Source organism: Symphalangus syndactylus, chromosome 3, assembly GCF_028878055.3.
Source record: "Symphalangus syndactylus isolate Jambi chromosome 3, NHGRI_mSymSyn1-v2.1_pri, whole genome shotgun sequence".
Taxonomy (NCBI): domain Eukaryota; kingdom Metazoa; phylum Chordata; class Mammalia; order Primates; family Hylobatidae; genus Symphalangus; species Symphalangus syndactylus.
In genome coordinates, this window is record NC_072425.2 from 147,263,652 (window position 1) to 147,291,370 (window position 27,719).

At 42.9% G+C, this 27,719-nt stretch overlaps 1 protein-coding gene across 13 annotated transcripts in view; it reads right to left on the reverse strand.

Moving 5' to 3' along the window:
• ZBTB44 (zinc finger and BTB domain containing 44) overlaps positions 1-27,719 on the reverse strand; it is a 95,983-nt gene that overhangs the window by 19,434 nt on the left and 48,830 nt on the right. For 10 of the 13 annotated variants that reach the window (XR_010119903.1, XM_055273782.1, XM_055273778.1 and 7 more), the window contains exon 2: positions 15,339-16,412. The exons of the other annotated variants lie outside the window; for them this stretch is intronic. Coding sequence is in view for 9 of the 10 variants with exons in the window: in XM_055273782.1 (XP_055129757.1) it covers positions 15,339-16,356 (1,018 nt within the window). In the remaining variant the exon portion in view is untranslated. The remainder of the gene's footprint in view (positions 1-15,338; positions 16,413-27,719) is intronic. 13 annotated transcript variants of the gene reach the window in all.

Below are 27,719 nucleotides of genomic sequence, written 5' to 3' on the forward strand. Positions count from 1 at the left end.
AAGAAAATGTACTAACTGTAACAGTTTGTACACCACTATATACATGTGAACATTTAATAAATATCATCTGCTAATGAACATATGGGATGAAATTTCCTTCTGATGAAAATTTGGAATCTAATACTTAAGTTTCCCTCTTTGGAACACTTGAATTGCTGTCATTAGGAAACAGGTACGTTATCCACTTAAATACAAAGTGTTTTAAAAAACTAAAATTTAAGGCATCGAAACTTTATTTAATCACTTGTACTGGAAAACTCGTGACAGGGTTATGTTTTGCCTTGACTTCTTAAATGAAGGATACCAAATATAACTTACTTTTTGTTTCTTGATGACTCAGCACAATCATAAAGAACACTCATTATTATACAGTGTTCTAATACTCGCATATACTCTGAGGCGTTTGAAAATAGGCAGGACTATGTGTGTTTACATTCATTCCCAATTGCACCCCCATTCTTTCTGGTCTCCCCATTCCATCCCTTCTGGTGTGCGTGCAGCATTTCTGTGTGTGTCTTTTCTTTTTCTTTCTCTTACTATCAAACTGCATTTCCGCTTTTCCCTTATGTCTACTTATGCAACTTATTCCCGGGTTCTTCTGACTCGTTTTTAATCCAGATGTAGGATAGAGAACCAGATAATGCTGCATTTTAAGCAAGAACTGTTTACTTGTCAGTATCTTCCCATTCTCAGTTTTTTCCTTAAAGAAAAGATAAATAAACATTAACATTTCAATCTGTCCTGGGATAAAAAACTGGAAAAACGCCAGTATTTAGACTTGTTCCCATGGACATAAAGATCTACTTTACAGTATTCTGAACTTACTCAGAGCACAGACAATATTAAAGCTTAGAGGTAAAGGCTTGCCAAAAAAATGCCTGGAGTTGTGATAAGGACAGGCCAAGAAGACTGACATTTGCTTCTCAATATCAGGCAGGCCATACTCTTTCTAGGAGGGAGTGGACTCTTGGTGAGTGAGAATAAAAACCACACTGTCTGGGACTGATTCTAGTACCATCAAAGGTTTGTTTAAAAAGCTGGTTGAAAAGGGCCGGGCGAAAGAACTAAAATGCAGTACAAGATATATCTAACAGATGGTTCTTCTTAAAACAAATCCATCTCTACATTTTAAATGTCTAGATCCCCTAATTCAATGGAGAGTGAGCATGCAAAGCAAAGCAAAACTATTTTCCCTCACCCATGGCTACTGAATGCACCAACAGCTAAAAACGAAAGCCACTCCAAGCTAAAATGAGTTAAAACAGACTTTTAGAATTCTATGTATACTGTGGAGGTAAACACATAGTGTTATATCACTTATGCAACTATCAGCAATAAATAAATTTTGTGCAACTGTTTTTCTTGAAATGATGGTTTTTGCAAATAACACAAGTAATCATATGAATTGGAATTTCAGTTAAACTGATTTAACAGAATATATACACACATATATATATACACACACACACATATATATACACACACACATATATATGCACAATATTACTTCCCTGAGGTGACAGTGATGTTTCTTAAATTACTGAAATGAAGTTTCCTTTCTACCCTATAGGGATTCTGTTCTCAGTGGTAGTGAGGCTAAGAATTCTGGTCGGACACTTTTCACCTTGTGAAACAGTAAAACTGATTCATAGAGACAATCAGCTTTACATGGTTCAGGGCTAGCTTATCAAGACAGAGTCGACTCTCTCCCCAGTTAGAAGTGCTGTATGATAGCTTCTGTTGCATCAGACTCAAGTTGCTGCTGCCAGTGTTTAGGTATTCAAGACACTTACAAAGATCCCTCTGGAATTGAAAAGCAATTACGGTGGTCATCTCCTACTGAGTATTTACCATGTGCCAGGCATTGTTCTAAAAGGTTTTCAATATAAGATCTCACTTTATACTTGAAAAAGAGAAGCATCTTCCAACATTCAGAAACAGGCTTGGCACTCATTTAGGGGTGGGGCCTGGTCCTTACAGCCATAGCATTCTCCTGGGGAACATAAACAGACTCACGAAACAACATAAACATCAAGTCACTTTGTGACCCTTATTTAAAGCGAGACTAAAAAACACTTTTATTTGTGCAATCACAAACATACCAGTCATCCCCATCTCTCGCCAGCTAAGGAGTCACTACTGCTATGGATTCACTTCAGTCTGCATTCCTAGATAGTATTTATTAAGATATTCAGTAACAGAATTCTCTCTCCTTTCTGACATCACCAGTCCTGAGCAAACCTCACTTCCTTGAACCCTCCCTAACGGAGAGTAAGCATCCCTGAAATCACCCAACACAAGGCCAAATCCTGCGCTAAGGCCTTTTTAACACCTTCTTACGGAGAACCAGCCCTAAAAACCCCATGGTGTATAAATCTCCCTTGTTGCAAATGAGCTACAAACTCAACTTGTTCAATCATAGGTGGTCTTTGGCTATGGGGCGCCCTGGCAGAAATGAAGATCCACTGAGATTCAACTAAAGTCCTTGTTGCTTTGTCCTGGGATCCTTGATGAGAGGGCAGATATAACATCCCTTTTGAGGTACCACCTGCCCTTGGCTGGGATGTAAGTTCATGCTGAATTAAGTTCAAATAGTTCAATGAAGCCCTTCACTGTCAGATTTGTTTTATTTTCCTAGAAAGTCTTTTGAAAATATTTTGGTTATTCAGATTGCGTTGCTCCTCGGTGAAATTGTTTTCTAGACTAACACCTGCTCTGAAGATCATCTGCCTGCCTGCCTACTGTGTTAACGGTCTACAAGAGAAATAAACTATAATGAGAGGATGAACATAGGTTGGATTAGTTCATCTGAACTGGCCCTGGAGGCCAAGTTCAGATCTCTGACTGGCAAAACCATTTCAAAACCTTACAAGGTACAACACAGATGAACTGTGAAAACATTATGGTAAAAACAGAAGCCAGTGAGAAAAAAAAACCCACGTATTTCATGATCCCACTAATATAAAATATCCAGAATAGGCAACTATTAATATTTACAGTGGTTTGCCTAGGAGTGCGGATGGGGTTAGGAAAGACTAGGGAGTTATCTTTTTAAGTAACAAGGCCCAACCTAAAACCAGCCGTCTTTTATCTCCTTTAAATTTGTTTTATTTATTGCTTTTACTTGCTGCAAGTTGATACTGAATTTTACAACCTTTCCACGGGCAAGTGGCAACAAAGGGAACTTAAAACAGCAAGTAAAATCCTATCTGAACTAATTTCATGGATAATCAAATTATTATTTTGGAAATTTGAAAATATACTAAACATTATATTTTCCATCCCTAGAAAGACAAGATACCTCTCAGAGATGTTCTTTAACAAATCAGTAAGTAAAATTAAATCCTCTTATGGAGCTTATCGGGAAAAAGTACCATGCACATCTTCCTTTTCTCCCTCTCAAATTTATTGACTGCCTTCAATACCGCAAGGAATTTACTTTTTCTCTGTATGGCTTTGTTTCAGTATGTAAGTTTGGAGTTAAAATAGGTTTGTTGAGAGTGATTAGTACATCTGCCATGAAAGCAAGGAAAAAAAATCATATTGGAGTCGGGCATGGTGGCTCACGCCTGTAATCTCATCACATTGGGAGGCTGAGGCAGGCGATCACTTGAGGTCAGGAGTTCGAGACCAGCCTGGCCAACATGGTGAAATCCTGTCTCTACTAAAAATACAAAAATTGGCCACGCGTGGTGGCAGGCACCTGTAATCCTAGCTACTTGGGAGGCTGAGGCAGGACAATTACTTGAACTCAGGAGGCAGAGGTTGCAGTGAGCTGACATCACACCACAGCACTCCAGCCTGAGCAACAGGGCAAGATCCTGGCCCAAAAAACCACAAGAACAAAACAAAAAAACACAAGAAACAAACCACATTGGGATTATCTGATTCAGAGTGGTTCCCATGTCCGCTTTATAGAATCCATTTATAATAATATATAGGTAACAGATTCTACTTATATAACTGAAAGGTTTGTTCTACTTATTAACTCTTGTTAATAACATCATAAAGGGCTGGGTGCAGTGGCTCAGGCCTGTAGTCCCAGCACTTTGAGAGGCTGAGGTGGGTGGATCACTTGAGGTCAGGAGTTTGAGACCAACCTGGCCCACATGGTGAAACTCCCTCTCTACTAAAAATACAAATATTAGCCAGGTGTGGTGGCATGTGCCTGTAGTCCCAGCTACTTGGGAGGCTGAGGCAGGAGAATTGCTTGAACCCAGGAGGCAGAGGTTGTAGTGAGCTGAGATCATGCTACTGCATTCCAGCCTGGGTGACAGAGCAAGACTCAGTCTCAAACAAAAACAAAACTATCATAAAGGCAAAACCTGAACGGATTATATATACTTGGAGTGGTAAAGGATGACTATTTCACATGCCTAACTAAATATCTTAGGAAGATACTTAACTAATATCTTAAGATATTTAACAGATATATATATATAACTGATTATATATACTTGGGAGTGGTAAAGGATGACTATTTCACATGCCTAACTAAATATCTTAAGATATTTAGATAGATTAATATTTGGGTTCCTACTTTCTTAAATGATTAAAATTATAATTATTCAGTAGGCAGTTCGTTACTCAGAAGGTACCAAGGTGTTTTCAATTACTGGCTCTGGTAGTTTAGTAAAAACTTGGTTGTATCAACAAATAGCTATGATTTTTTGAAATTAAATATTTTGTTGGACGTGTGTTCATATAAATTCTTCACAACTATTTTGACCCCGATTCAGGAATATGAACTTCAGTGGCTGCTGTGGATGACATTATTTTCCCAAAAAGACACTACGTCTTGGCTGCTGGCAAGATGGCCGAATAGGAACAGCTCCAGTCCGCAGCTCCCAGTGAAACCAACACAGAAGGCGGGTGTCTGCATTTCCAATGAGGTACCCTGTTCATCTCACTGGGACTAGTTTGGCAGTGGGTACAGCCCACAGAGGGCAAGCAGAAGCAGGGTGGGGCGTTGCCTCACCCAGGAAGTGCAAGGAGCCAAGGAAAGCCGTGAGGGACTGTGCTATCTGGCCCAGATACTATGCTTTTCCCACAGTTTTTGCAATCCGCAGACCAGGAGATTCTCTTGTGTGCTACATCACCAGGGCCCTGGGTTTCAAGCACAAAACTGGGCGGCTGTTTGGGCAGACACTAAGCTAGCTCTTCTTCTTTTTTTTTTTTTAACAAGAAAAGTATTTATTGCTATGATTTACCTCTAAATTATAGGATTGACTATATCTTATACAGTTTTTTATTTTATTTTATTTTTATTTTTTATTTTTTTATTATTATACTTTAGGTTTTAGGGTACATGTGCACAATGTGCAGGTTTGTTACACATGTATCCATGTGCCATGTTGATTTCCTGCACCCATTAACTCATCATTTAGCATTAGGTATATCTCCTAATGCTGTCCCTCCCTCCTCCGCCAACCCCACAACAAATGATTGCAACTCCTCTCCAGCAAGGGCACAAAACTGGACAGAGAATGAATTTGACACATCCACAGAAGCAGGCTTCAGAAGGTGGGTAATAACAAACTCCTCTGCGCTAACGGAGCATGTTCTATCTCACCCAATGCAAGGAAGCTAAGAACCTTGACAAAAGGTTATAGGAACTGCTAACTAGAATAACCAGTTTACAGAAGAACATAAATGACCTGATAGAGCTAAAAAACACGGCACGAGAACTTCACAAAGCATACACAAGTATCAATAGCTGAACGGATCAAGCGGAAGAAAGATAACAGAGAATGAAGATCAACTTACTGAAATGAGGCATGAAGACAGGATTAGAGGAAAAAAGATTGAAAAAGAACAAACAAAGCCTCCAAGAAATATGGGACTATGTGAAAAGACCAAACCTACGATTGACTGGGGTCCCTGAAAGTGACAGGGAGAAATGAACCAAGTTGGAAAACACACTTCAGAATATTATCCAGGACAACTTCCCCAACCTAGCAACATAGGCCAACATTCAAATTCAGGAAATACAGAGAACACCACTAAGATACTCCTCGAGAATAGCAACCCCAAGAGACATAATTATCAGATTCTCCAAGGTTGAAATGAAGGAAAAATGTTAAGGGCAGCCAGAGAGAAAGGTCAGGTTACCTACGAAGGGAAGCCATCAGACTAACCGCAGATCTCTCTACAGAGAATGGGGGCCAATATTCGAATTCTTAAAGAAAATAATTTTCAACCCAGAATTTCATATCCAGACAAACTAAGTTTCATAAGTGAAGGAGAAATAAAATCCTTTACAGACAAGCAAATGCTGAGGGATTTTGTAACCACCAGACTTGCCTTACGAGAGCTCCTGAAGGAAGCACTAAATATGAAAAGGAAAAACTGGTACCAGCCACTGCAAAAACACACCAAAATTCAAAGACCAATGACATTATAAAAAAACTGCATCAACTAATGTGCAAAATAACCAGCTAGCATCATGACGACAGGATCAAACTGCATATAACAATATTAACCTTAAATGTAAATGGGCTAAATGTCCCAATTAAAAGACACAGACTGGCAAATTGGATAAAGAGTCGAGACCCATTGGTGTGCTGTGTTCAGGAGACCTATCTCACGTGGGTCAAAGACACACACAGACTCAAAATAAAGGGATGGAGGAATATTTACCAAGCAAATGGAAAGAAAAAAAAGTGGGGGCAGCAATCATAGTCTCTGATAAAACAGTCTTTAAACCAACAAAGATCAAAAAAGACAAAGAAGGGCATTACATAATGGCAAACAGATCAATGCAACAAGAGCTAACTATCCTAAATATATATGTACCCAATACAGGAGCACCCAGATTCATAAAACAAGTTCTTAGAGACCTACAAAGAGACTTAGACTCCCACACAATAATAGTGGGAGACTTTAACACCCCACTGTCAATATTAGACAGATCAACGAGACAGAAAATTAACAAAGATATTCAGGACTTGAACTCAGCTCTGGACCAAGCAGACCTAATAGATAGCTATAGAACTCTCCACCACAAATCAACAGAATATACATTCTTCTCAGCACCGCACAGCACTTATTCTAAAATAGACCACATAATTGGAAGTAAAACACACCTCAGCAAATGCAAAAGAACGGAAATCATAACAAACAGCCTCTCAGACCACAGTGCCATCAAATTAGAACTCAGGATTAAGAAACTCTACCAGAGGTACAAAGAGGAGCTGGTACCATTCCTTCTGAAACTATTCCAATCAATAGAAAAAGAGGGAATCCTCCCTAACTCATTTTATGAGGCCAGCATCATCCTGATACCAAAGCCTGGCAGAGACACAACAAAAAAGGGGAATTTTAGACCAATATCCCTGATAAACATCGATGCAAAAATCCTCAATAAAATACTGGCAAACTGAATCCAGCAGCACATCAAAAAGCTTATCCACCATGATTAAGTGGGCTTCATCCCTGGGATGCAAGGCTGGTTCAACATATGCAAATCAATAAATGTAATCCAGCATATAAACAGAACCAAAGACAAAAACCACATGATTATCTCAACAGATGCAGAAAAGGCCTTTGACAAACTCAACAGCCCTTCATGCTAAAAACTCTCAATAAATTAGGTATTGATGGGACATATCTCAAAATAATAAGAGCTATCTATGACAAATCCACAGCCAATATCATACTGAATGGGCAAAAACTGGAAGCATTCCTTTTGAAAACTGACATAAGACAGGGATGCCCTTTCTCACCACTCCTATTCAACATAGTGTTGGAAGTTCTGGCCAGGGCAATTAAGCAGGAGAAAGAAATAAAGGGTATTCGATTAGGAAAAGAGGAAGTCAAATTGTCCCTATTTGCAGATGACATGATTGTATATTTACAAAACCCCATTGTCTCAGCCCAAAATCTCCTTAAGCTGATAAGCAACTTCAGCAAAGTCTGAGGATACAACATCAAGGTGCAAAAATCGCAAGCATTCCTACACACCAATAACAGACAAACAGAGAGCAAAATCATGAGTGAACTCCCATTCACAATTGCTTCAAAGAAAATAAAATACCTAGGAATCCAACTTACAAGGGATGTGAAGGACATCTTCAAGGAGGACTATAAACCACTGCTCAATGAAGTAAAAGAGGATATGAACAAATGGAAGAACATTCCATGCTCATGGGTTGGAAGAATCAATATCGTGAAAATGGCCATACTGCCCAAGGTAATTTATAGATTCAATGCCATCCCCATCAAGCTTCCAATGACTTTCTTCACAGAATTAGAAAAAACTACTTTAAAGTTCATACGTAACCAAAAAAGAGCCCGCATTGCCAAGTCAATCCTAAACCAAAAGAACAAAGCTGGAGGCATCATGCTACCTGACTTCAAGCTATACTACAAGGCTACAGTAACCAAAACAGCATGGTACTGGTACCAAAACAGAGATATAGATCAATGGAACAGAACAGAGACATCAGAAATAAATAATACCACACATCTACAACCATCTGATCTTTGACAAACCTGACAAAAACAAGAAATGGGGAAAGGATTCCCTATTTAATAAATGGTGCTGGGAAAACTGGCTAGCCATACGTAGAAAGCTGAAACTGGATCCCTTCCTTACACTTTATACAAAAATTAATTCAAGATGGATTAAAGACTTAAATGTTAGACCTAAAACCATAAAAACCCCAGAAGAAAACCTAGGCAATACCATTCAGGTCATAGGCATAGGCAAGGACTTCATGTCTAAAACACCAAAAGCAATGGCAACAAAAGCCAAATGGCCCTTTTGACAAATGGGGTCTAATTAAACTAAAGAGCTTCTGCACAGCAAAAGAAACTACCATCAGAGTGAACAGGCAACCTACAGAATGGGAGAAAATTTTTACAATCTACTCATCTGACAAAGGGCTAATATCCAGAATCTACAAAGAACTCAAACAAAATTACAAGAAAAAAAACAACCTCATCAAAAAGTGGGCAAAGGATATGAACAGACACTACTCTAAAGAAGACATTTATGCAGCCAAAAAACACATGAAAAAATGCTCATCATCACTGGCCATCAGAGAAATGCAAATCAAAACCACAATGAGATACCATCTCACACCAGTTAGAATGGAGATCATTAAAAAGTCAGGAAACAACAGGTGCTGGAGAGGATGTGGAGAAATAGGAACACTTTTACACTGTTGGTGGGACTGTAAACTAGTTCAACCATTGTGGAAGTCAGTGTGGCAATTCCTCAGGGATCTAGAACTAGAAATACCATTTGACCCAGCCATCCCATTACTGGGTATATACCCAAAGGATTATAAATCATGCTGCTATAAAGACACATGCACATATATGTTTATTGCAGCACTATTCACAATAGCAAAGAGTTGGAACCAACCCAAATGTCCATCAATGATAGACAGGATTAAGAAAATGTAGCACATATACACCATGGAATACTATGCAGCCATAAAAAAGGATGAGTTCATTTCCTTTGTAGGGACATAGATGAAGCTGGAAACCATCATTCTCAGCAAACTATCGCAAGGACAAAAAACCAAACACCGCATGTTCTCACTCATAGGTGGGAATTGAACAATGAGAACACGTGGACACAGGAAGGGGAACATCACACACTGGGGCCTGTTGTGGGGTTGGGGATGGGGGAAGGGATAGCATTAGGAGATACACCTAATGTAAATGACGAGTTAATGGGTGCAGCACACCAACATGGCACATGTATACATATGTAACAAACCTGCACGTTGTACACATGTTCCCTAGAACTTAAAGTATAATAAATAATAATAATAAAAGAAACTCATTCAAAACTGCAAAACTACATGGCAACTAAACAACCTGCTCCTGAATGACCACTAGGTAAATAACGAAATTAAGGCAGAAATAACAAAGTTCTCTGAAACCAATGAGAACAAAGAGACAAGGTACCAGAATCTCTGGGACATGCTAAAGCACAGTTGAGAGCGAAACTTACAGCACTAAATGCTCACATCAGAAAGTGGGAAAGATGTAAAATCCATACCTTAACATCACAATTAAAAGAACTAGAGAAGCAAGAGCAAACAAATTCAAAAGCTAGCAGAAGACAAGAAATAACTAAGAACAGAGCAGAACTGAAAGACACCCAAAAAACCCTTCAAAAAATTAATGAATCCAGGAGCTGGTGTTTTGAAGAGATTAACAAAATAGATAGACTGCTAACCAGATTAATGAAGAAGAGAGAGAATAATCAAATAGACACAATAAAAAATGATAAAAGGGATATCATCACTGTTCCCACAGAAATACAAACTACCATCAGAGAATACTATAAACACCTCTTCGCAAATAAACTAGAAAATCTAGACGAAAATTCCTGGACATATATACCCTCCCAAGACTAAACTAGGAAGAAGTCGAATCCCTGAACAGACCAATAAGTTCTGAAATTGAGGCAGAACCTCAAAAAAAAAAAAAAAAAAAAATCAACACTCCTTCATGCTATAAATTCTCCTGAAATAGCCTACCAACCAAAAAAAGCCTAGGTCCAGACAGATTCACAGCTGAATTCTACCAGTGGTATGAAGAGAAGCTGGCACCATTCCTAACAACAGAAAAAGATGGACTCCTCCCTAACTCATTTTATGAGGCCAGCAACATCCTGATTCCAAGACCTGGCAGAGGCACAACAACAAAAAAAGAAAATTTCAGGCCAATATACCTGATGAACATCGATGTGAAAGTCCTCAATAAAATACGGGCAAACTGAATCCAGCAGAATATCAAAAAGCTTATCCACCAGGATCTAGTCGGCTTCATCCCTGGAACGCAAGGCTGGTTCAACATATGCAAATCAATAAACGTAATCCATCACATAAAACAGAACCAATGACAAAAACCACGATTATCTCAAAAGACGCAGAAAAGGCCTTCAATAAAATTCAACACCCCTGGCTGGGCATGGTGGCTCACGCCTGTAATCCCAGCACTTTGGGAGGCTGAGGCAAGTGGATCACAAGGTCAAGAGATCGAGACCATCCTGGCCAACATGGTGAAATCCCATCTCTACTAAAAATACAAAAATTAGCTGGGTGTGGTAGCATGCGTCTGTAGTCCCAGCTACTCAGGAGGCTGAGGCAGGAAAATTGCTTGAATGAGCTGAGATCACACCACTACACTCCAGCCTGGTGACAGAGTGAGACTCCGTCTCAAAAATAAATAAATAAATAAATAAAAATAAAAAATAAAAAAATTCAACACCCCTTCAATAAACTAAGTACTGATGGGACATATCTCAAAGTATTAAGAGCTATTTATGACAAACCCATAGCCAGTATCATACCAAATGAGTAAAAGCAGAAAGCATTCCCTTTGAAAACCGGCACAAGACAAGGATGCCCTCTCTCACCACCCCTATTCAACACAGTACTGGAAGTTCTGGCCAGAGCAATCAGGCAAGAAAAAGAGCATTCAAACAAGAAGAGAGGAAGTCAAGGGTATTCAAATAAGAAGAGAGAAGGTCAAATTGTCTCTGTTTGCAGATGACATAATTGTATATTTAGAAAACCCCACTGTCTCAGCCCCAAAACTCCATTAGCTGATAAACAACTTCAGCGAAGTCTCAGGATACAAAATCAATGTGCAAAAATCACAAGGATTCCTATACACCAATAATAGAGAAGCAGAGAGCCAAATCATGAGTGCACTTCCATTCACAATTGCTACAAAGAAAATAAAATACCCAAAAACACAACTTGCGTGTTCAGCACACGCATCCCAGAATTTAAAGGGTGAAAAAAAAAAAAAAAGTACATCTTAATCCTTGCTACCAATGAACATGACCTTATTTGGAAATAGGGTCTTTGCAGATGCAATCAAGTTAAGAGGAGGTCATGCTGGATTAGGGTGGGACCTGAATCCAATGACTGGTGTTCTTTTACGGAGAGAAACATTTGAAGCCAGTGGCGTAACAGAGAGACAGGGAAGGTCAGGTGAAGAACGCATATACTAAAGTACAATATCACATACTGGAGCTACAAGCCAAAGAACACCAAGGATTGTGGGCAGCTGCCACAGGCTGGAAGAGACAAGGAAGGATTCTTCCCTACAATCTTCAAACAGAGAAAGATCCTTCAAAGGGAGCTAACACCTGTAGTTCAGACTTCTGGCCTCTGACTATGAGAGAATAAATTTGTTTTAAACCATTCAGTTTGTGGACTTTGTTGCAGCAGCCCAGGGAAACTCACACAGAGGGTAAAAGCACAAGAAACTAACAAAGTTAATATGGTCTTCCTGGTTCTCCAATCTTTTGGACAAATCTTTATTATTCACTAGTGGCTTTTCCTCTATCCCTTCCCAAGCCTGAATATAGGTATTCCCCAAGGTATCCCCTTGGTTTTGGCTCTTCTGTTTTTTCCTATTGAGATTGAATTTGCCACTACTAGTAGAAAAGTCCCAAGTTGGGAATCTCTCTTATCTTTTCTACTGCTTTTGAAATGACACTGCTTGATCATCATCCAAGCACAATTTACACAGAATTGACCTTGATAATTTACTCTCAAAACTGGATTCCCACCACCTTCCACTGATTTTCATACGGCACTAACTGCATTTAATAGATGCTAAAATGCTGTCAATTCATATGATTGCCATTATTCTCTATAGCACTAAGGAAGAAAAAAAGCAACGGTAGAAGACTGCCAGCTGTAAGACATATCTGGATTCAGAAATAACAAAATATGAAAAATTGTGACTTAGAATCAATGGAATATAATAAAGTGTTACCATTATTTCCTAGTCATCAGAGTACTTTAACCTCTCCTGTTCTTTCAATATACATATTCAGTATCATCAGGTACTGAGTCTTTCTTTACAATGTCTTGTAATATCTATTTTCTTTCACATGGTTTTAAGTCTTCATTCACACCAAGATAAGTGCACTGCAATTGGTCTTTGAGACTGTCTCTGTACAACCAAACTCACTGCATGTCAATAACAGTTTTCCTAAAATATCTGCATATGTTTTTGTTTTTAATCCCTTTAATGTAGACTCCTCACTACCTACCACTAAGATAAAATCCAAGCTTACTTGGCCTACTTGTGGCAGACATTGCTAGTTGCATACTCAATATCCACTTTGCTCTAATTTTGTTCAAGGCATTTAGGTACCCAACTAATATACATTATCTTCCCAGATTCCTTCGCAGCTAGGAAAGACTATGTGACACAGACTAGCAGAAGTTTTTTAGGGATTTCTGAGAACATAGGTGCTTTCCTGATATAAAGCATTGCCCCTTTCTAGAATACAAAGCTGAAGATGAAATGAGCATCTTATGGATGAAACCAACAAACTAAAGATGGCAGATTATAAATATACAAGTTGCCTAGGACACTGATTATATTGCAGATTCACTGTACCAGCCCTGGACTTTCATTCCTGAACACTTTGTGATAAAAAATCACAAGCGTTCCTATGCACCAATAACAGAGAGCCAAAACATGAGTGAACTCCTATTCACAATTGCTACAAAGAGAATAAAATACCTAAGAATATAACTTACAAGGGATGTGAAAGACCTCTTCAAGAACTACAAACCACTGCTCAAGAAAATAAGAGAGGACACAAATAAACGGAAAAACATTCCATGCTCATGGATAGGAAGAATCAGTATCGTGAAAATGGCCACATTGCCCAAAGTAATTTATAGATTCAGTGCTATCCCCATCAATTTACCATTGACTTTCTTCACAGAATTGGGAAAAACTCCTTTAAATTTCGTATAGAAATTTAATGAGATACCATCTCACACCAGTTAGAATGGCGATCATTAAAAAGTCTGGAAACAACAGATGCTGCTGAGGATGTGGAGAAATAGGAAATGCTTTTACACTGTTGGTGGGACTATAAACTAGTTCAACCATTGTGGAAGACAGCGTGGCGATTCCTCAAGAATCTAGAAATAGAAATTCCATTCGACCCGGCCATCCCATTACTGGGTATATACCCAAAGGATTATAAATCATTCTACTATAAAGACACATGCGCACATGTGTTTACTGTGGCACTATTCACAATAGCAAAGACTTGGAACCAACCCAAATGCCCGTCAATGATAGATTGGATAAAGAAAATGTGGCACATATACACCATGAAATACTATGCAGCCATAAAAAAGGATGAGTTCATGTCCTTTGCAGGGACATGAATGAAGCTGGAAACCATCATTCTCTGCAAACTATCGCAGGGACAGAAAACCAAACACCACATGTTCTTACTCGTAAGTGGGAGTTGAACAATGAGAACCCATGGACAAAGGGAGGGGGACATCACACAATGGGGCCTGTTGGCGGGTGGGGGGCTAGGGGAGAGATAGCATTAGGATAAATACCTAATGTAGATGAAGGGTTGATGGGTGCAGCAAACCACCATGGCATGTGTATACCTACATAACAAAACTGAACGTTCTGCACATGTACCCCAGAATTTGAATTTAAAAAAAAGAAAAAAATGCTGCCAGAGAAAAAAGACAAATAAATAAATAATAAAGAAAAAATAAACAAAACTCTGCTACAGTTAAGTTACTGCAGAAGGGATTCCGTTACCTGCACTTAAATGCAACCCCTACTGAAACTAGGATTCAAGGCTCTTCACAGCCTGCGCTCAACCACTCCTTTATATCTTATCTCCCACTATTCCCTACACTTCCAGGCATCTGTACTTATCTACATCATTTTGCACTGAATTCACTGTTTACCAAACACACAATGCTCTTCCATACCTCTGTGTTTTCATATATGCTCTGTGTTTTTATGTTTTCACAGAAATGACATTCCCACACTTGGGTAAACTCTTACTTATTGCATAAGACCCACTCAAATATATAGTGGTAACTTGCTCTTTCTTTGTTGCAACCATACTACTTTGTTCACACCTCCAGATGAGCACTTTTAATAGTTCACTGTAATCATTTACTTACATATCTGCTTCCCCAATTAGATGATTAACCTCTTCATTGCAAGGACTATGTGTTTTTCTTTATGTATCATCAATGTTTGCTTGGCACATGATAAGTTTTCAATACATAATTTAATGAAGAATAAAACACAAACTCGATTTAACTGTTTTTTGTGTATGTGCATCTGCCTTTGTCCCACCAGATATTATTCAATTATTTTTATCTTCCCCAATGTGCAACTTGTAAAGAATAAATGATAGTGCTAATAGCATCTCAAGCAAATCTAGTTATCATGTTTTACTCTTCTTTATATTTCCTATATGACCGAGCACAAAACGTTTTATCTAACAGGAACTTAAAAATGTTTGAATTGACTTTATAGCACCAAGAAAAACACAGACGGCATTATACCTATAGAGGAAGACTGTGGACTGATCAGAAGGTCCTCTTGGACTTGTTCACTTCCTGGAACTGTCTGCTGATCACTCAGTGAACTCTGAGATGCACTGACAGGCTGGGACACTTCCTCATGGACCTCCTCGTCACTTAATCTTTCTACTTTGACCCGGACATCTTCTTCGGTACCTAAAGGCAAGGTAGTTTTTGTGCTCTCACAAGTCACATAATCAGCCATTCTTCTACTGGTCTCAGATGGGCCAGGTAATTCTAAAGTCCGGGTATTTTCTGCTTGCTTAACTTTCTCAGGCTGAATCCTTCGATCAATTCCAAAAGGAAAAGTCCAGGGAAAAGCTAAGGAAGAGTCAACTGGTTGGTTTCTATTTTCTGAGTAGGAAGCTGAAGAATTCAATACCTGGGGTGAGCTTGTTTGTGTGCTACACTTTACAGGACTTTCAGGAGACATAACAATGTAGCTTTTGCGCTTTCTCCGGGATTCTCGGCAGACAGGAATTGTTCTTTCTACCACACTGCACTCTGAGGACACGGGAGAAATGCTCCCATCTCGAGAAGTAAAATTGCAGTTAGAATTATTTTCTTGTCCAGCATCTAGACCCTTTTCAGGTTGGCTGTTGGGTGTATTCCATAAAATGCTTGATTTCATGAACTCTGAGCAGGTGCTGGCAACACTGAACATTTGCATATAGCTGGCTGCTGCTAGAACATCAATAATATTTTCTGTGTTAATTGATAGAGTGGCTGTGTAAGCATATTCTAAAAGAGGTATAAAGCCAGTCACTGTAACATGATGCAGATCCAACACATTCTTGTTCTCATCCTCGGCTTGGCCTACAAGTTTGGTGCGAAAGAAATCACTGCAAGCTGCTAGTACCACCTTATGTGCCCGGAAGATTTTGTCCTGGACACGAATAGTGATATCACAAAAATGTCCATCATTTCGCAGCATATTTAGCTTTCCAAGCATTTCCTGGCTGTGGGAAGAGGAGCTATGAGTAAATGTTTTCACACCCATCTTTTACTTCCTCTTCTACAGATGCTCTTCAAGGATGCAAATGAATCAGAAATGTCCTAAAAAATACATAAAATAAAGCATTAATTGATATTTTAGTGGTTTAAAATGTGATTTAGATCATTTTCATGTGGCCACTGTGCTAAATTAAAAAGCTGAAAGATGGTAGTGAGAAACTTCAACAGAGGGACTGTATAGAAATATATTCTCCTTATCTGCCTTCCAAACTGTCCAATCAGTGAAGTCTGTGAACCAATGTTTTGTTTTTTGTTTTGTTTTGTTTTTGAGATAGAGTCTCGCTCTGTCACCCAGGCTGGAGTGCAGCGGGGCGGTCTCGGCTCACTGCAACCTCTGCCTCCTGGGTTCAAGCAATTCTCCTGCCTCCAAGCAATTCTCCTGCCTCAGCCTCCCGAGTAGCTGGGATTACAGGCACCCGCCATCATGCATGGCTAAGTTTTGTATTTTTGTAGAGATAGGGTTTCACCATGTTGGCCAGGCCGGTCTTGAACTCCTGACCTTAGGTGATAGGCCCGCCTCGGCCTCCCAAAGTGCTGGGATTACAGGCGTGAGCCACCATGCCTGGCCTGTGAACCAATGTTTTAATGAGCTGCAGGGCTGCAACAGTTTGTAAATAATGACAATTGTAGAGTGTCTTCTATGTGCCAGACAGTTATTTGAAATGTTTCACATTTAATAATTAGTTGATTGTCATCATATCTCTGTCAGTAGGCATATTATCATTCCTGTTTCTAAATGTGAGCATGCAGCAGGCAATGCCAGTGTAAACACTAAACAATCCATTACATAATCATCCCTGTTAATGTTTTATGCAGGTAAATGTATAAAGGAAAAGAAAGATGGGAAAAAGAAAAAAAGGAAGTGGAAAGAAAAAGGAAAAAGATTTCAAGATGAATTTAAAAAGGTTGCCAGGTGTGGTGGCTCACATCTGTAATCCTAGCACTTTGGGAGGCCAAGGCAGGCGGACTGCTTGAGCTCAGGAGTCCAAGAGCAGCCTGGCCAACATGGCAAAACCCTGTCTCTATAAAAAGCACATAAAAATTAGCCGGGTGTGGTGGCATGGGCCTGTAGTCCCAGCTATTTGGGACACTGATGTGGAAGGATCACTTGAGCCTGGGAGGTGGAGGTTGCAGTGAGCTGAGATTGCACCACCGCACTCCAGCCTTGGTGACAGAGTAAGACCCTGTCTAAAAAAATATAAGTCACAGACTATTCTAACTTGAGAAGACAAAATGATCAATTTGAGACTGTTCCATGTCAGACTTCACATAAGGATAAGGCATAAATCTCTGTTCCAAAGCAGCCAGGTAAAGCTACTGAAATAATTATCTTGACCATAATTAGTGACAGAAGTTCAAATGTAAACTGAGTGCTCCACATACCCTTCCTGAAGTCAACTGACCACAATGAGACCCTAGACAGCCAGGGACTGGTCTACACAAACCATCATTTAACATATTTGCTGATTTAGGTCTCACAAAAATGAGATGAAGAGGAAGAAAATGGGAGGGCTATATATAAAGCGTTTTGTTCATTTATTGCATCCCAGGAGACTAGCTTCTGCTTTTAAAGCATGGCCTTCAAGAGTGCTTACTTTGGGATCATGTAGCTGAGGGAAGAAACATGTTTTCAGAGCAAGTGAATTAGTTATAATCCAGGGACCATCTGCATGAACAAAGGTGTGAAGGCAAGAAATTAAACAGCATATTTGGAAGACATGTGCATCAGAGTATTAAAATGAAACCATTTCAATCTTGAATAGGCCCCAAACAATAGATAATGTACTACATTCTCAAGTGAGGCACAAGGGCACCTTATACAAGCGGTAGTGGAAAACTATTTTCAACCTCAAGTTACATCCACCTTCAGTCATCTTCCATGTTCAAAGAGTAGATATGAAAAGGATTTTTGCTGAGAGTAATCAGTCTGTTGTGAGTTGCAAACCCCGTTCTACTTCCCTGCTTACTCCCCTGCAGGGAAAGGGGCTTCAAGGCATGCTGATCCTTTACCTCAGGTCTATGGAAAATATGTTACAACTGAAAAAACTCTGAAGGGCACGTAAGTCTGATTTAAACAACAACCAAGGCCAAGAAGTATGCCTACTATCTCCCAACAGTATATAAAGGCAACACAGTGGAGTGGTTGAAAGCACAGGCTCTGGAGCCAGAATGCTCGCTCTGCATGCTGGTTCTGCTATTTTTACCTGTGTGACCTTAGGCAAGTCATTAAACAAACCCTCTGTATCTTAATATATTCGGCGGTATAATAAATATAACACAACACACCTCATAGAGTTCTGAGGATTAAATGATCTAATACATGTTAAGTGTTTAGAATAGTAAGTAGCAACATAATCAATGCTACAGAAACATTAGTTGCTGCTGCTACTAACACTGCTATCAAAGACCTTTTCTTTCTGAAAGGGCCAGAAACCACAGCCAGCAAATGAAGAGGAGTGAAAGAAGAAAGTTGGGGAACAGAGAAAGAAAGAAAAAGGAGGCAAACCACACCTGACTCTTCAACTGCAGGCCTGTAGTAAGCCTGAGGTGGGAAAGGAGGGAAAGCTTTCACTCTAAGTTTATTAGTTCTTGAAAAGATTGCTGGTATTTCCTGAAAGTGATCAGAACTTACTCTCCAGGAAGCTGGAGGGAGAACCAACTCCACAGAATAAATAAAATGGCTCATCAGTACCTCCCATAAGTCATGCTTGTTCACATGCATGGTACAAAGTCTGATATACTTAGAAGTATGGGATGAGCCTTGCCTTGCCTTCCCTTCCCTTCCCTTTTCCCTTCCCTTTTCCCTTCCCTTTTCCCTTCCCTTCCCTTCCTTCCCTTCCCTTTCTTTCTTTCCCCTCTCTGGCCCAGGCTGCAATCTACTCGGCTTGCTGCTGCCCGCGCCGCGGACTGCCTCGGACTGCCGGCGCGCGCCACCGCTGCCTGCCTTTTCTCCTTTGGCTGCAGGCACGCGTTCGCCATCTTGGCCACGCTGGTCGCCAGCTCCTGACGCCGAGTGCTCTGCCCGCCTCAGCCTCCCGAGGTGCTGGGACTGCAGGCGGAGTCTCGCTCACCCAGTGCTCGGTGTTGCCCGGGCTGGAGGGCGGTGGCGTGGTCTGGCCTCGCGGCAGCCTCTACCCCCCGACCGCCTGCCTTGGCCTGCCGGGGTGCTGGGATTGCAGCCCCTGCCCGGCCGCCGCCCCATCTGGAAGGTGGGGAGCGCCTCTGCCCGGCCGCCCCGTCTGGGAGGTGGGGAGCACCTCTGCCCGGCCGCCCCGTCTGGTAAGTGAGGAGCGCCTCTGCCCGGCCACCCACCGTCTGGGAAGTGAGGAGCGCCTCTGCCCGGCCACCCACCGTCTGGGAAGTGAGGAGCGCCTCTGCCCGGCCGCCCCGTCTGGGAGGTGAGGAGCGCCTCTGCCCGGCCACCCACCGTCTGGGAGGTGAGGAGCGCCTCTGCCCGGCCACCCACCGTCTGGGAGGTGAGGAGCGCCTCTGCCCGGCCACCCACCGTCTGGGAGGTGAGGAGCGCCTCTGCCCGGCCACCCACCGTCTGGGAGGTGAGGAGCGCCTCTGCCCGGCCACCCACCGTCTGGGAGGTGAGGAGCGCCTCTGCCCGGCCACCCACCGTCTGGGAGGTGAGGAGCGCCTCTGCCCGGCCACCCACCGTCTGGGAGGTGAGGAGCGCCTCTGCCCGGCCACCCACCGTCTGGGAGGTGAGGAGCGCCTCTGCCCGGCCACCCACCGTCTGGGAGGTGAGGAGCGCCTCTGCCCGGCCACCCACCGTCTGGGAGGTGAGGAGCGCCTCTGCCCGGCCACCCACCGTCTGGGAGGTGAGGAGCGCCTCTGCCCGGCCGCCCCGTCTGGGAGGTGAGGAGCGCCTCTGCCCGGCCGCCCCGTCTGGGAAGTGAGGAGCGCCTCTGCCCGGCCACCCATCGTCTGGGAAGTGAGGAGCGCCTCTGCCCGGCCTCCCATCGTCTGGGAGGTGAGGAGCGCTTCTGCCCGGCCGCCCCGTCCGGGAGGAAGTGAGGAGCGCCTCTGCCCGGCCGCCCCGCCCGGGAAGAAGTGAGGAGCGCCTCTGCCCGGCCGCCCCGTCCGGGAAGAAGTGAGGAGCGCCTCTGCCCGGCCGCCCCGTCCGGGAAGAAGTGAGGAGCGCCTCTGCCCGGCCGCCCCGTCTGGGAAGAAATGAGGAGCGCCTCTGCCCGGGCGCCCCGTCCGGGAAGAAGTGAGGAGCGCCTCTGCCTGGCCGCCCCGTCCGGGAAGAAGTGAGGAGCGCCTCTGCCCGGCCACCCACCGTCTGGGAAGTGAGGAGCGCCTCTGCCCGGCCACCCACCGTCTGGGAAGTGAGGAGCGCCTCTGCCCGGCCACCCACCGTCTGGGAAGTGAGGAGCGTCTCTGCCCGGCCGCCCCGTCTGGGAAGTGAGGAGCGCCTCTGCCCGGCCACCCACCGTCTGGGAAGTGAGGAGCGCCTCTGCCCGGCCACCCTGTCTGGGAAGTGAGGAGCGCCTCTGCCCGGCCGCCCCGTCTGGGAAGTGAGGAGCGCCTCTGCCCGGCCACCCATCGTCTGGGAAGTGAGGAGCGCCTATGCCCGGCCTCCCATCGTTTGGGAGGTGAGGAGCGCCTCTGCCCGGCCGCCCCGTCCGGGAGGAAGTGAGGAGCACCTCTGCCCGGCCGCCCCGTCCGGGAAGAAGTGAGGAGCGCCTCCGCCCGGCCGCCCCGTCCGGGAGGAAGTGAGGAGCGCCTCTGCCCGGCCGCCCCGTCCGGGAAGAAGTGAGGAGCGCCTCTGCCTGGCCGCCCCGTCTGGGAAGTGAGGGGCGCCTCTGCCCGGCCGCCCCGTCCGGGAAGAAATGAGGAGCGCCTCTGCCTGGGCGCCCCGTCCGGGAAGAAGTGAGGAGCGCCTCTGCACAGCCACCCATCGTCTGGGAAGTGAGGAGCGCCTCTGCCCGGCCACCCACCGTCTGGGAAGTGAGGAGCGCCTCTGCCCGGCCGCCCCGTCCGGGAAGAAGTGAGGAGCGCCTCTGCCCGGCCGCCCCGTCCGGGAGGAAGTGAGGAGCGCCTCTGCCCGGCCGCCCCGTCCGGGAAGAAGTGAGGAGCGCCTCTGCCCGGCCGCCCCGTCCGGGAAGAAGTGAGGAGCGCCTCTGCCCGGGCGCCCCGTCCGGGAAGAAGTGAGGAGTGACTCTGCCCGGCCGCCCATCGTCTGGGAGGTGAGGAGCGCCTCTGCCCGGCCACCCATCGTCTGGGAAGTGGGGAGCGCCTCTGCCCGACCACCCATCGTCTGGGAAGTGGGGAGCGCCTCTGCCCGGCCACCTATCGTCTGGGAAGAAGTGAGGAGCGTCTCTGCCTGGCCACCCCGTCTGGGAAGTGAGGAGCCCCTCTGCCCGGCCGCCCCGTGTCTGGGTAGAAGTGAGGAGCTCCTCTGCCTGGCCGCTCCGTCTGGGAGGTCTACCACGGAGGCCAGAAGCAATGTGGTGGCTGGACGTGGTGGCTCACGCCTGTGGTCCCGGCACTCTGGGGAGCGAGGCGGGTTGATCACTTCGCGCTAGGAGTTCGAGACCAGTCTGGCCAACTTGGCGAAACATGAAGAATACAACAGACAAACCAACCAACCAACTCAATGACAACAAAACAGGTCTACCCTGGAGTCATACTCTAATTTTTTCTATTTTCCTCCCTTTCTGATCCTTTATCCCACTTTCTTTTTCTTCCTCTTCCTTCTCCCTCTTCTTTGTCAAATAGAGGATTGAGTTATTATCACTGATCCATATAAAGTCCCCCTCTCATTTATTTTAACTCCCACCCCCATTTCTATTCCCCGACTTCCCATGTGCAACCTTCCTAATATGTTTGATACGCATCTTTTTGTTTGTATGTAGTTTTAGAAAATGCTTATTGTTTTTGTATGCAAAAAAATTAATTAAAAAAAAAAATAATTGTAAAAAAAAAAAAAAAAAAAAAGAAGTATGGGATGAGAAAAAGGTGATGATGAGGAAATACATTCTCTACCATATATTTATCACATGCATTTCCCAATATGTCTGCGGAAACTCAGGCCCATGATATGCTCCATAATACAAACTTATATGGACAAATATATTTTGGATACACGGACATACCTCGTCTTCTTGCACTTTTGCTTTATTAAATTTTGCAGATATTGTGTTTTTTACAAATTGGAAATTTGTGGCAACCCTGCCGTCAGCAAGTCTACTGGTGCCATTTTCCACCAGCTTGTGCTCACTTCACATTTGTGTCATATTTTGGTAATTCTTGCAGTATTTCAAAATTTTTCATTATTATTATATCTGTTATGGTGATGTGATCAGTAATCTTTGATGTTACTACTGTAATTGTTTTGGGGTACCACAAACTGCACCCATATAAGACAGTGAACTTAATGTTGTGTGTGTTATGCCTGATTTACCCACTAGTCACTCCGCCATCTCTCTCCTCCTCCTCAGGTCTCCCTATTCCATGAAAAACAAGGATATTGAAATTAGACCAATTAATAACCCTACAATGGCCTCTAAATGACCAAGTGAAAAGAAGAGCTGCATGTTTCTCACTTTATTTTTTTTATGAGATGGAATTTTGCTCTGTCACCCAGGCTGGAGTGCAGTGGCACAATCTTGGCTCACTGCAACCTCCACCTCCCAGATTCAAGCAATTCTCCTTTCAGCTTCCAGAGTAGCTGGAAATACAGGTGCGTACCACAAAGCCTGGCTAATTTTTATATTTTTAGTAGAGAGGGGGTTTCACCATGTTGGCCAGCCTGGTCTCGAACTCCTGACCTCAAGTGATCCACCCGCCTCATGTTTTTCACTTTAAATGAAATGCTAGAAATGATTAAGTTTAGTGAGGAAGGCATGTTGAGAGCTGAGAGAGCCTGAAAGCTAGACCTTTTATACCAAACAGCTAGCCAAGCTGTGATAGCAAAGGACATATTCTTGAAGGAAATTAAAAGTGCTACTCCAGTGTACACACAAATGATAAGAAAGTAAAACAGCCTTAGTGCTGACATGGAGAAAGTTTGCCTGGTGTGGACAGAAGATGAAACCAACCACAACATTCCTTTAAATCAAAGCCTAATCCAGCACAAGGCCATAACTCTCTTCAATTCTGTGAAGGTTGAGAGGGATGAGGAAGCTGCAGAAGAAAAGCTGGAAGCTAGCAGAAATTGATTCACGATGTTGAAGGAAAGAAGCCATCTCCATAACATAAAAGTGCAAGGTGAAGCCGCAAGTGCTGATGTCGAAGCTGCAACAAGTTATCCAGAAGAGCTAGCTAAGACCACTGATGAAGGTGGCTACACTAAACAACAGGTTTTCAATGTAGACAACACAGCCTTACACTGGAAAGAGACATGTTTAGGACTTTCACAGCTAGAGAGAAGTCAATGCCTGGCTTCAAGGCTTCAAAGCTTCAAAGGACGGGATGCCTCTCTTTTAAGCGGCTAAGGCAGCTGGTGACTTAACTGGAAGCCAATATTCATTTACCATTCTGAAAATTCTAGACCCCTTAACGATTAGGCTCAATCTATTCTGCCTGTGCCCTATAAATGAAACAACACAGCCTGATGACAGCACATCTGTTTACAGCATGGTTTACTGAATGTCTTAAAAGCCCACTGTTGAGACCTACTGCTCACAAGACTGCTTTCAGTATATTACTGCTTTCCAACAGTGCATCTGGTCATCAAAGAGCTCTGATGAGGATGTACATGATTGATGTTTTCATGGCTGCTAATATAACATCCATTCTGCAGCCTATAGATCAGGGAGTCATTTTGATTTTCAAGCCTTATTATTTAAGAAATACATTTCAAAAGGCTATAGCTGCCATAGATACCAATTCCTCTGATGGATCTGCACAAAGCAAGTGAAAACTTTCTGGAAAAGATTCATCATTCTAGATGCCCTTAAGACTGTTTGAGATTCATGGGAGGAGGTCAAAATATCAGCATTAACAGGAGTTTGGACAAAATTGATTCCAGCCTTCATAGATGACTTTGAGAGGTTCAAGACTTTCACAGAGGAAGTAACTACAGATGTGTTGGAAACTGCAAGAGAACTAGAATTCAAAATGCAGCCTGAATTGCTGCAATCTCATGATAAAACTTGAACAGATAAGGAGTTGCTCCTTGTGGGTAAGCAAAGACAGTGGTTTCTTGAGTTGGAGTCCACTCCTGGTGAAGATACTAGGAACACTCTTGAAATGACAATAAATGGTTTAGAAAACTACATAAACCTTGATGATAAAGCAGTGGCAGGGTTTGAGAGGATCAACTCCAATTTTTAAAAAATTTTAATTAATTTTTTTAGCTGGGCACAGTGGCTCACCCTATAATCCCAGTACTTTAGGAGGCTGAGGTGGGTAGATGGCTTGAGCTCAAGAGTTCAAGACCAGCCTGGCAACAGGGTGAAACACCATCTCTACAAAAAATACAAAAATTAGCTCAGTGTGGTGTCACATGCCTGTAGTCCCAGCTACTCGGGAGGCTGAGGCTGAGGCTGGAGGATTGCATGTGCTTGGGAAGCAGAGGTTACAGTGAGCAGAGATCAAGCCACTGTACACCAGCCTGGGCGACAGAGTGAGACCCTGCCTCTAAAACAAATTCAGAAAAGCTGGCAGAGGTTGGTTGGTTCATGAGGTTGAAGGAAAGAAGCCATCTTCATAACATAAAAGTGCAAGGTAAAGCTGCAAGTACTGATGTCAAAGCTGCAAGTTATCCAGAAGAGCTAGGTAAGATTATAATTTTTGTTTTAGAGGTAGGATCTCACTCTGTCACCCAGGCTGGAATAGAGTGGCATGATCATGGCTCACTGTAGCCTTGAACTCCTAGGGTCAAGCAATCCTCCTGTCTCAGCCACTCAAGTATCTAGGACTACGGTGTGTGTCACCACGCCTGGCTAATTTTTAAATTTTTTTTTTTTTTGGTAGAGATGGGGGTATCCCTATGTTGCCCAGGCTGGTCTCGAACTCCTGGCTTCAGCATTCCAAAGTGCTGAGATTAAAGGTTTGAACTACTACACCTAGCAATCAACTCTAATTTTGAAAGAAGTCCTTCTGTAAGTAATATGCTATCAAACAGCATCACATGCTGTAGAGAAATCCTCGTGAAGGCCGGGCGCAGTGGCTCATGCCTGTAATCCCAGCACTTTGGCACTCTGGGAGGCTGAGGCAGGTGGATCCCCTGAGGTCAGGAGTTCGAGACCAACCTGGACAACATGGTGAAATCCTGTTTCTACCAAAAATACAAAAAATTAGCCGGGTGTGGTGGCAGGCACCTGTAATCCCAGCTACTCGGGAGGCTAAGGCAGAATTGCTTGAACCCGGGAGGTAGAGGCTGCAGTGAGCCAAGATCATGCCATGCACTCCAGCCTGGGTGACAGAGTGAGACTCTGTCTATAAAAAAAAAAAAAAAAAAAAAGAGAGAAATCCTCATGAAAGAAAGATCCAGGTTGGGTGCAGGTGCTCATGCCTGTAATCCCAGCACTTTGGGAGGCTGAGACAGGAAGACTACTTGAGCCCAGGAGCTCAATGCAATGGAGTGAGACCCACCTCTAATTAAAAAAAAAAACAAAAAGCGGGGGGTGGAGTGGGGTAGGGGAAGAAAGATTCAACCCACGTGGCAAACTTCATCACTGTCTTATTAAACAAACTGCCACAACTCCCATCTTCAGTGACCACCATCCAGATCAGTAGCACCCATCAATATCAAGGCAAGACCTTCCACCAACAAAAAGATTGTGACTCGCTGAAAGCTCAGATAATTGCTAGAATTTTTTAGCAATAAGGTATTTTAAAAATATTTGAAAAATTTGCCAAGTATAGTGGCATGCAGCTATAACCTCAGCTACTCAGGAGGTTAAGGTGGGAAGATCCCTTGACTCCAACCTGGGCAACACAGCAAGATCATGTCTCAAATTTTATTTTATTTTGAGACAGAGTCTCACTCTGTCACCCAGGCTGGAGTACAGTGGCACAATCTTGGCTCACTGCAACCTCCGCCTCCCGGATTCAAGCAATTCTTCTGCTTCAGCCTCCCGAGTAGTTGGGAATACAGTCGCCAGACACTACGCCTGGCTAATTTTTTGTAATTTTAGTAGAGATGGGGTTTCACCATGTTGGCCAGGCTGGTCTCAAACTCCTGACCTCATGTGATCCACCTGACTCAGCCTCCCAAAGCACTGGGATTACAGGTGTGAGTCATCACGCTCGGCCTCAAATTTTAAAAAAGAGAGAGAGAGAAAAAAAGAAAATGTCATACATAATGTGGACAGTTTAGAAACCACAAGGTATAACCTGAAGTTTTTATAAGTTAGCCAAGTCTCTTTAAAAAAAAAATCTCGCCAGGCATGGTGGCTCATACCTGTAATCCCAGCACTTTGAGAGGCCAAGGCGGGTGGATCACCTGAGGTCAGGGGTTCAAGACCAGCCTCGCCAACATGGTGAAACCCCATCTCTACTAAAAATACAAAATTAGCTGGGCGTGGTGGTGTGTGCCTGTAATCCTAGCTAGTCGGGAGGCTGAGGCAAGAGAATCACTTGAACCCGGGAGGTGGAGGTTGCAGTGAGCTGAGATCGCACTATTGCACTCCAGCCTGGGCAAAAAGAGTGAAACTCCACTAATTAATTAATTAATCTCATTTATCTCTGTGTGTAGATGAATATGTGTAGTTATAAGCTTAATTTGGAGGTCATTTAAAATTCTTGAGTAAAGATCAGTATTAACTACAATTACTAATTTAGACTTTGTGCAGCATTTACAAGTAATAAAAATGTACTTTTAGCAGTTTGCAATTTGAACTATTCAGTAATTCAGGAAGTTTACTTCCCACCCATTTTATTCCAAATTACTGATGAAATACTGCTATCACACATTCTTATGAAAGTGGTATGTTTCTAAACAACATATAATTTAAGGGAATAAAAAAAAAACCTACAATTTTTGTTTACAGCTGGGTTGAAACAATTTTGTCAAATAAGGTATACAGCCTAGTTGATAAAGTAGATTGGTTTAAGTTAGACAAATCTTAGGTTTTAAATTTTCACTTCCCCATTTACCAGTCAGGCATTAAATCTAAGTCAAGTTGTTCACCTCTCTAATGATGCTTCTGTTTTTTTTCTCATCTGAAAAACAGGAATCATAGAAATTATACTTCCAAGATAGCCAAGAGGATTAAATTAGCACAATTCCTGGCATAAAGCAAGCATTCAATAAATGTTAGCTATTTATTCACACTAGAAAAAGTGTAAACAAAAATTAAATGGAGATCAAATTTTAAAATGTCTATTTTCACAGCATTTAAAAAATCTATATTTTGATATATAGATTAGCTGATAAAAATTATCAGA